Here is a 10,422-nt window from a genome sequence, read left to right on the forward strand (position 1 = left end):
ATCATGTTTCCGGACCCCGGCAGCCTCGGCCTATAGCAGCATAACTAAGATGTTAACCTAATGATTAGACGACCCCCTAAGTATGATAATTTGTCTGTCTATGATAATAACTGGAAATACAGAATTAACAACAATAAGCTTTTTCAAAGAGGTAGGTTTTAAGTTTGATCTTAAAAGTAGAGATGGAGTCAGCCTCCTGTACCTGGACAGGGAGCTGGTTCCACAGCAGGGGGGCCTGGTAGCTAAATCCTCAGCCCCCATTCTACTCCTAGAAACTCTGGGAACCACAAGTAGACCAGCATTCTGAGAGCGGAGCGGTCTATTGGGCTGGTAAGGTGTCACTAGCTCCTCAAGGTAGGATGGAGCTAGGCCTCTGAGGACCTTGTAGTTCAGAAGAAGGGTTTTAAAAATTAATCTAAATTTAACGGGCAGCCAATGAAGAGACGCCAGTACAGGAGTAATGTGATCTCTTTTGTCAATACCTGTCAGAACTCTGGCTGCAGCATTTTGGATCAGCTGGAGGCTTCTTAAAGAGTTGTTTGGACCCCTGATAATCAAGAATTACAATAGTCCAGCCTGGAAGTAACAAATGCATGAATTAACTTTTCAGCATCATGCCACATCAGTAGCTTCCTGATCTTTGTGATGTTTCTCAGGTGAAAAAAGGCATTTCTAGAGACAATTTTGATGTGTGAGTTGAAGGACAGATTGTGATCAAAAGTTACTCCAAGATTCCTCACAATGAGACAAGATGCAGTGATCAACTGTATCAGTACTGATGTCCAGTAGAACCAGTATAGAAACCAGTCCATGACCTGAAGCTCTAATATCATTATAACTTTAATAAGTACTGTGATCCCTCAGTGAGTAAATACACAAAAGATAAAAATAAATAAATAAAAATGCACGTGAGTGTTTTGTCTGTCCATTCATCTCTCTCGAGTCCTTTAAGATTACACTTACAACTTCCCTCTTTGAGAAAGATTATAGTCAGTACTGTAGTTGCAGTCATTATTCTAGTCACACTATTTCTCATATTGCAAACAGGGTTGTCTAATTTTTGCTGGCATTTTATCGTCACTGCCATAAGCCAAAGCCATAAGGTACAGAAATATGATCCATCGGCAGGTTTCTGTCAGTTTGCTGGTTCTGGCTTTCTCCAGCCTGAGTGCTCCTCCTGTCAAACTGTTGCTCTCCAGAAGGGAAAAAAGGCACAGTGCACCCAAAAGGGCTTTTCTGCTGAGGTTCTAAAGCAGAGAGCACGGCCTCGCGGTGGCAGACACATCTGGTGCCCCAGAAGAAGGACAATTCACAAAGTGCTCCTCAATACCTTTATTTGATTTGGAAATGCACATATTAACAATGGATACACCTCATCCAAATTCCAGATATTCATATTCCTTCCCACCCCAAATTTTTGACATCTACAAAAAAACTTATACAATAAGAATTTACAGTTTGTACATTTTTTTTTCAGTACACCTGAAGAGATCCTGTAACATTCCTTCTGTGCTGGCTGACTTTACAAGTGATCAGTTACAGCTAGACAGGTTTTTACTGTCTGTAAATATAAGATTATATTAACCATTTACATCCTGATTATACATAATATGCATCCAAATGCAGGCACTTGCGCTACAACACTTTTTTGTGCCGATAAATAGTAAAAAACACCCAAGTTTACAACCCTATCACTTAGTACTAGTCCCAAAATCCAACCTTAATTACAAGGTTTGTTGCATATCCCAGCCTGGGTGTCTAAAAAAAGACAAGATTTAGCAAAAGTAATGGACTTTGTAGACTTAACAGACGTACGGGACCACATGTCCCAGATCAGCAACCACTGACCGGAGGATGAAAAGACACACAAGACGAAGAAATCAAAGTAGAAAAGGATCAAAGCAATGGACAGAGAGGCTATGGTCGACTCCGCTCACACGCACCAAGTCTGCAAGGTCACTTGTGTTCTGGTCTGATGGATACAAACTGAGCAGAGCTCCGAGTAGGTTAAGCTCAGCATGGAAAATGGAAATGTTTCCACTACTCTGGTCTGTTTTACTGACTGTGGCGAGGTGGGTAACACACGCCTGTGTAAAGGGAGATTGTTGCATAGGAAAGGAGTTGTCGAGTGGGAGAGTAAATCCTCTTGCAAAGCAGAGGATGTGAAATAAAATGGTGGTTCATTTCTGTCTGGGCTCGTCTCATTCAGGCCACCGGTCACTGATTTAACAAGTCTTTGAGCACGGCTCCGGCGCTGGCCTCGGCCGACACCGGCACGGGCGTGAATGTGGGCAGGGAGTCGGAGATGGGCTTCATCAGCAGGTGGCCACCTGAGGTGGGAGGAGCCACCAGGGGCACTGCGTCGGAGCGCGGGGCCAGGAAAGGATTGGACTCGCTGGGTCTCTTTCCAACTGCTGCAACTCCTGTGAGGACAGAAGTTTAAGCAATGTGTTTGTATCAAAGAAATGACACATCCCATAACGATGCAAAGAACCGCTGATGCTTGTTGACCTGCAGCAGAGCTGGAAACACCACTGCCTGTTCTTCTGGAAGGTGGAGCGCTCAGAGACTTGATGTCATGGACCAAAAGCCTGGGGGCAGGAAGGGTCGGGTTCGACTCGATTTCCAGGAACTTACAAACATCTCCGAGAAGGACTGTAACAACAACAAAGGCTAGAGGTCTGAGCGGGGAATTCTACTGTATTTCCTGACACTTTGGAGCTGCATCCTGGTAAAAACTCTATTTATCTCCATGCATCAGTCTTTGTAGCTCAACACGCGTGTTAAAAAAATGACCTATGACCTTTTTTCATATGAAACAGTACATGAAATTTTAATTGAAAAACCCTGTGGTGCTTACAGAGTTGAGTGCTTGGCCACTGGTGGGTCTCTGGGGAGTGTTGGGGACACTCTGAGCTCCTCTGCCTCCCAGCCAGCTCGACATCCATCCAGTCACGCCGTGCCGTCCGTCCTCCTCCAACATCTGCCAACAGACGGTGACTGAAAGCTCCATAGATACCAGCAGGTTCTAAACATACTCGGTGTTCCTCGCTGGTCTAAATTCTGGGCTGTCGACAGCCCCAAACAAACCAGTGGCTTCGTCCTTCACTATCCCTCACACTCCTTAATCAGGAGTCAGCGGTGAGGCTCCCATATCTCTAGTGGATGGATTAGAGTTCAGGCAGGAAACACCAAATGCAGCAGCAGAAGGACCGAGCGTCTCCACTGAGAGTTGGCAGGTTTCTTGGGACACTTGTCCACCGTTGACATGAATCGAATGACATAAATGACGTTGTGGAACCTCAGTCATGCTCGTCCCCCCATATCCGTTTGCCTTCAGGAGTGTTGGGTAATAGTCTTTGGAATTATTGGATTGAGGTCTACAAGGCCTGAGTTAATTATGCTTTATGAGGTTTGATTAGGCTTATTCCCAAGCTTTCTAGGTCTCATTCATGTTCACATTAAAAACAGTTGTATTAAAGGCATTAATGCAGAAAACAGACATTATAATCAGTCATCTGGCAGAATAGTCTTGTTTCTAAAGGATGCTGCTCAGATTCACTCCTCCCTTAACAGAAATAAACATGAACTGCTGCCAGAGGTAACTGTTCTACCAAGAGATCTGTCTATAAAAGGCAAGATGCTGAATTATTACTTTAAGGAAAGATAAAATCTGTTGTTTTAAATTCCCAAGAAAAAGGAGGATTAAACTTCATTGATATTAGCTCTCTCAACGACACCTTCAAAATAAATTGGATTAAACAAATATCTCAAAAGTCCTAAAGGGGAAACTTCTGTCACCAGGGATGAAATACAACTCACCTTATCAATGTCTTCCCTGTTCAGTCCCAGAACACCTCCCATGAGCTTCAACACATCGCCACGTTTGTTTTTAGGAGTATGGAAGTATCCCAAAAACAGGTTTCGCATCAAGACTCTGGAAAAAGGACAATATGAATCAACCATTAATCCTTTTAAAAGACCCCAATTCCCTTTAACATGAAGTCTTAAAGAAACACTTTAGCATAATGCAAACGGGGCAGGAACACACTTACTTGTCTATCTTCCCTTCTGTGCTGTTCAGAAGATTCATGAGCTTCCTCTGTGCCTCCTCCAACATCTCCTGTCTTATATCCACTGAAACAGTCAGAAAGTTACCGTCCTGTTTGTATTATCATTAAATGAAAGTCAGCATCACGCTCACAGAGAACAGACTAATAATAGACTCAGTGGAAAACCTACAGATAGAATAACAAAGTGTATGGGCGGTAGAGGAAAGAAAACACCTTGATCATTGGAGCAAATAGAGAAACAGTGGAAGGCAAAGGAACCTGGCTCTGCTACTCACCTTGATTCTTCAGCGCTTCGATTTGCTCGTCCTTTAGGTCGAGCTGATCGGTGAGGCGAGAAGCCGAATCGAGAGCAGCGTTAGCTTCGTCAAGGTTGATCTGCCAGAGAGGAGAGAGTTTATCACCACGGCTCCTGTTGCTCAGTGGATGAGAGTCCGAATGGTTCTCTGGTCAGCCAGCGTACCTGAAGGGCTGAAGCTTGGTCCTCCAACCGCTGAGCTTTTCTTTTCCACTCCTCCTTCTCCTTCTTGTGCCTCTCCAGTTCTGCAGTGTACATGGCTTTCTCCTCTGATAACAGACAAGACCAAAATCATTACAGAATAAAAGTGACTTTACTGGCACTCTGCTACAATAATCATCTGAAGCGGCAATACTCGCCTTGTTGGAACTGCTCTAGCACCATTTGCAGGTTGGAGAGTGACACTGCGTACTGGTTGACCTGCTCCTGAGACGTTCTGAGATGAGCCAGTGCATCGTCCCGCTGCTTCATCACTCCCATCAGCTGCTCCTGCAGAGACTCCACCTGCATGCTGGCCTGTTGGCTACAAGCCCAAACAGGAAAAATTCATTAATTTCTTACATAACCTTTAATCACTACATGAATGAAGATCGCTTTGTTTTTAAATCCACTTAATGGAGGTTAGAAGACGATTTATTGAAGCAGGACTAACCTGGCATTTTCAACAGCATTGGAGGAGGTTGCCAGTTTGTCGTCCAGCAGCGCCACCCTCCTGCGTAACTCGGTCTCCCTGTCCTCGGCAGCGAGCGCTTCTCTCGTGTATGAATCTTCTATCTCCAAGAGATGGTTACGCAACCGCTCTAGCTCCAGGTTCAGCCGCTGCTCCTTATCCCTCATATGCTGAAGCTGGGAAGAAAAACACCCATGAGCCTCACCGACAGTGGCACAATAAGGAAGTAAATATTCAATAGTGTCAGAAAACAGCAAAGTCAGGATCTATATGCGAGGATACGCACTCATTGTGTCCTCTCACCTCTGTTTGTAGTGCTGTGGTCTCCATTTGTTTCTGCTTGAGAGCCATCATCACCTGATCTCTCTCCTGCTGGAACAACACAGCTTTCTCCTGCATGGACTTCATTTCATTCAGGAGTTGATTCAGCTCACCGGACTTACCCTGCATCACACCATATATCATTGATATTATACTGAAGATATGCAGTTTTGAGCTAGACTTTTTCATTTGGAAAGAGAAGCTAATGTCAGCTGACCTGTCTCTATCCTTCAGCATCTTCTCGACAGTTGCAGCCTTCTCGCTGATTGCGCTCAGCTCGAACTCCTTCTCTCTCAGGAGGAGGGAAACCTGCATGTTGGTTTCCTGCAGCGCTCTAAACTCAGACTCTTTCTCTCGAGAGCGTGCGACGATCAGGTCATTCTCCTCCTTCAGCTTCCTCCCGTCCATTTCCAGAATAAGAGCACGCTCTTTCAGGTTTGTCACGGCCTGCTTGAGCACCTCATTGTCGTTGTCACGGTTACGCAGGGCTTCGCTGATCTGACCTAGCTGGTCGCTCTTTGTCTTGATGAGCAGGTCTTTCTCCCTTGCAGTCTTCTGCAGGGCATCCAACCTCTCCTTGACCTTGCACGTCTCCTCAGCCTGAGTTCTGTGCTCACTCTCTGAGGCAGACGCAGAGTTGGAGAGCCTGTGGTTGTTCTCCTGAATAGTCCTGATTGTGCTCTCCTTCTCAGCCAACTGATTCCGCAACTGCATGATCACTTCCTGCAGCGCCTCATTGTTCCCCGTTGGTGGGGCCTGTTGGTCTACAGGATCGGCCATCAGAGAAGGTCCGCCAGACTGGGATGGTATGGATTCCGGGGTCTGTCCTACATTGTCTAGTTTTCCCAACAGGACTTCTTTGGTGCTCCTAAGCTGAGTGATGGTCTGTTGGACCTGCGCCAATTCCTGACTCAGACTTCCGAGTCTCCTTTCCTTCTGCTCGTAGCTCTGGATCAGCCGAGTGTAGTCCACCGTCAGCTTGGAGCTACAGTCACTGTCAGCAGACATCTGACCCTGCAGGTTGATCAGCTCCTCCTGCAGCTGGGCAGACTCGTGCTGCATGTTCTTGACTGTGGTGATTACCTGCTGCTTCCACTCCTCCATCTTCTTCACCTGCTGCTTCAAAGTGTCCCTCTCCTGTAGCAGCTCCTCAAACTGGTTGCTGCTGACTCCTCCAGAGCCGGCGGTTGACTCTCCTCCAGAACTCTGCAGGACGGTCACGAGGGTTTGGCACTTCTGGGTCAATGCATCGATCTCTATGTCCTTCTCTCTGATGATGCGGGACAAGTTCTGAATGGTCTCCTTGAACATCTCTTGGCTTCCTGAGGGATCGCTCATGCTGGAGAGGCGCTGGTTCTCCTGCTGAAGTTTCAGCAGGGACGCCTCCTTTCCTGCCATCATGTCCATGAGCCGGTGATGGTCGGAGCGAAGCTGGCTGTTTTCTCTGGTCTTCTCGTTCAGCACAGCAAGAACTTGTTCTCTCTCCACAGCGTAAGCCTGCAGGTGCTGCTGCAGGATCAGCACGTCCTGGCTGTGCTCCCCCATGGACACTCTTGCATGTAGCGCCTGGATTTCTATATCCTTTTGCATGATCATCTGGGACAGTTTACCGACCTCATCACGTGACACCACCAGCTGATCCAGCTGTTTGGTTAGTGAGAGGTTCTTCTCGTTCAGCTGGCTGATCTCAGTCTCTTTCTCCTGAATGCCTCGCAACAGTTTTTCTATTTCTACTTTAGACAGGTCGTATTTTTCATTACCCGTCTCCTGACTGAGAGTCTGGGTTTTCTCCTGCAGAATCACCTCTCCCTGCAGCGGGGAGGAGTCTGCGAGGGCTCGACTCACACCGAGCTGCTCCAGCATCTGCTGGAGGTGGGATATCTCCTCATCTTTGACGTGGATCAGCCTGTCGTAGTTGAGTGTCGTCTGCTGATGGCGAGCATTAGCCTGTTCAAGCTCACTTTGTTGAAGCTGGACAGACTGTTGCGACAGGAGGAGGGAGGCCTGCAGCTCCTCCACACTTCTCCGCAGAGTCCGGACCTCCTCGTCCATGGTGCTCCTGGAAGACTTGAGCTGGGTAATCTCCGTCTCCAGCTCCGTGATGATGTCCAACGTCCTGGGCTCGGCCAGAGTTTGAGGTTTGCTCTGCTGATCCCTGACCCGGTCGATCTCTTCTTTTAGATGACTGTTCTCCTCTTTCATTACCCCCAGCTGTTTATCTTTCTCATCCAACACCTGCCTGAAGGCCTCCACTTCTTTCGTCCTCACTGCGATTGTGTTCTCCATCTCCGTCTGCACGTCTGAAGCGTTTTGTTTTAAAGTGTCCATGAAGGCGTCTTTCTCCTGTAGAAGATCAGTCAGCTGCTTCTGCCCTGCCACCGTGATTGAAAGCATTTCATTAGTGTCTCTGTGGTCGGATGCCAGTTGCTCCACGTCTCTCTTCAGCTGACCTATTTCCAGGTCCTTCTCCTGGATGAGTCGGATGGCCCGCTCGTGCTCCGTCTGTAAAGCAGAAGCATCCAAGGAGCGAGCTCGTGTCAACTCCTCGACGGTCTGCTGGTACTGTTTTGCCTGTTTTGTAAGTGCGCTCTCTGTATGCCTCAATTCATCCTCCAGCTGGTTCTTCTCCAGTCTCAAAGCTTCGATTCGGGTGTCCCTCTCCCGAAGTGTCCTGTTCAGGGCTACCTGACTCTCCTTCATCTTGGTTACATCTTCATCTTTACCCGAGGCCTGCTCACACTTTGCCTTCAGATTTCTGTTCTCCATCTTTAACTCATAGTCCTCAGACACGATCTTCTCAAGAGAACTCCTCACTTCATCCAATTCTTTCCTGAGGTTTGTTAACTCTCCTTCCTTCTCTGCCAATTTCTCTTCAATTTCCTGTGTTTCAGTTCCTTTTTCAACTTGGTGAACTAGCTGCGCTCTGGCAAGAGACAGCTCATCCTCCCTCTTCTCCAAATTCTTCTTCAGCTCAGAGATTTCTCGCCGTGCCTCCCGGTTCTGCTCCGCCGCTTGTCTCAGTTTATCTTTGAGCTCCTTCGCTGCGTCTTCCAACTGCTTTTTGTTCATATGCAGGTCGTTAAGGGTGAAAGCGCTCTGGCTCACCTTTTCTCTTTGGGTCTCCAGTTCCTGACTCAGTTCTTCGTTCTTTTCTTTAGTGGTGTTAAGGTCTGAAGTCAGACTCAGTACTTCTGCCTCTGCCTTTTTTAGCTGACCAGAGAGCTGCTCTTTTACAGAAACCATGTGCTAAATGCAAGAAAAAGTAAGTTAAATGCATTTGGCTTAAAGTTATGTTCTGATAAAAAGAATATTTGCTAATATTTATGAAGATCAACCAGACCTGTGTTGCTTCCTGGTTTTGTCGATCAAGCTCCTCCAGCTCTGACATCAGTGTGTCTCGTTCCTCTTCAATATTTCTCAGAACTTTCCGTCTCTGCTCCAGCTCTTCTTTCAGGTCATCAATGGCCTCTGACTGATCATGCACAGCTTCATCATTGCTTACCATCTGTTCCTGAGCCACCTGCAGCTCTTGTTGGAGGTTTAGCTGTAAAAGGAGGACAATAAATTAAGAGCTATCAACCAAACTCTTGACGTTCCATTACACAGACATATGCAAACCTTTTCGTGTTCCAGAGCTTCTTTTTCTTGTCTCAGTTTCCCAATAATGGTGTTCAGTTCTAAGATGTCCGCATGCTCAACCTCTTCCTTTGGCTCGGCCTAACCACCAATTGTTAAAGTCATTAAAGGCATTAAAACACAGCAAACACATAAACTGTAGATGATAATAATGATTTAGAACTGGGTTCACACTTACTGAAGAAAGGCTGGTCAGTCTTGCGTTTTCTTTTTCTAAATCTAGAAAACAGAGATTTGAGTTCTATAGAAATGAAAATCAAACATGCGGTAAAACATGAATTCAATTTCAGTCAAAACCAATAATGATACCTTCGAGGCATTTCCGTAGCTCCTGGATCTCGTGGTCTAGTTGGGCTTTTTGCAGAGATTTCTCTTCCTGTTCTTGCACCCGTGTCTGAAGCTCTGTCACAGAGGCCTGCAGTCGGGGGTGTAATTCTCCAGCAGCACGCCATTCTGTTCCTGGACCTCATCTTTCTCCAGGAGCAGTGACAACTCTTTCTGCTTTGCCTCCTCCAGACTGGCTGAAAGCTCAGCCAGCTGCTTCTCCCGCTCATCTGCGGTGTTCCGTAGTGAGATTAGTGTTTTCTGAAGTTCAGCAACCTCTGAGGCATCTGGGGGAGGAGTGACTGGACCGCCAGCTGGAGACAAAACACATGAAGCTGAGTTTTAGAGAAAAAAACCTATTTCCATTAAAGCAAAGATTCCTTCAGTAAAACAGATTTTTGTTAAAGATTTTAATGTTTTAATGTGTTTTTTAAATAGTTCAACTAACCGCTTCGAATCTGCTCCTCCAGCTCTTCAATCCTCTCCTCATACTCTGCTAACTCTTCTCTGTGACGTCGTGAAATGTCGGCCATCTTCTGCCGCTGGGCGTCCTGCAGAGCAGCCAGTTCGTGCTGATGTTCATCCACCTCGCGACTCATGTCTTCTCGCAGCTCCTGTTGCCAAAAGCGCGATATCGTCAAGGTTTGTGTCTAAGCAGGACTAATCACAGTAGCTTCCACACGGATGTAAAACCAAAAATCACCTTTATTGTTCTTTGAAGTTTGAGAATCTCACCCTGGTCACAGTTGCCAGCTCCTGCACTTGATGTCTAAAACAAGTCAAAATAAAAGAAATTAGCTTAAAAGACTTGTTTTCTGAATATGATATTAAAGAAATCTTAATAATTAAGATAATTAAGTTGCAAACCTTCTCACATTACGTGTCTCTTGATACATACGATACAATCAGGTTATAAATTAGGGCTTATAATATTAAGACACATTATCTTATGGACAACATATCTAGTTATTTTGTGTCTACCTTTGTGTTAAGCTAATTCAACCACCAGGACAGACAAAGTTCTGGCTTTAACCCCAGAACTTTTTTTTCCTAATCCTAAACCTAAATACCTGCGACATCCTCCTCCAGTGAGCCGCCTCTGC

At 46.1% G+C, this 10,422-nt stretch overlaps 1 protein-coding gene across 1 annotated transcript; it reads right to left on the minus strand.

Moving 5' to 3' along the window:
• Nucleotides 1-1,317: 1,317 nt before the first annotated feature.
• Nucleotides 1,318-10,419, minus strand: LOC130520939 (thyroid receptor-interacting protein 11-like; the record flags this gene model as incomplete). Its single annotated transcript, XM_057024626.1, is given in 19 exon segments — nt 1,318-2,423; nt 2,512-2,637; nt 2,640-2,655; nt 2,861-2,983; nt 3,823-3,937; nt 4,056-4,137; nt 4,349-4,448; nt 4,534-4,637; nt 4,728-4,891; nt 5,021-5,214; nt 5,342-8,605; nt 8,700-8,903; nt 8,978-9,076; nt 9,174-9,214; nt 9,305-9,419; nt 9,422-9,633; nt 9,768-9,933; nt 10,023-10,088; nt 10,390-10,419. Coding segments are annotated over 19 exon segments (5,427 nt in total), but the record flags the coding sequence as incomplete, so codon positions are not given.
• Between the last annotated feature and the right edge of the window lie 3 nt (nt 10,420-10,422).

This window comes from Takifugu flavidus, unplaced genomic scaffold, assembly GCF_003711565.1.
Source record: "Takifugu flavidus isolate HTHZ2018 unplaced genomic scaffold, ASM371156v2 ctg601, whole genome shotgun sequence".
NCBI lineage: Eukaryota > Metazoa > Chordata > Actinopteri > Tetraodontiformes > Tetraodontidae > Takifugu > Takifugu flavidus.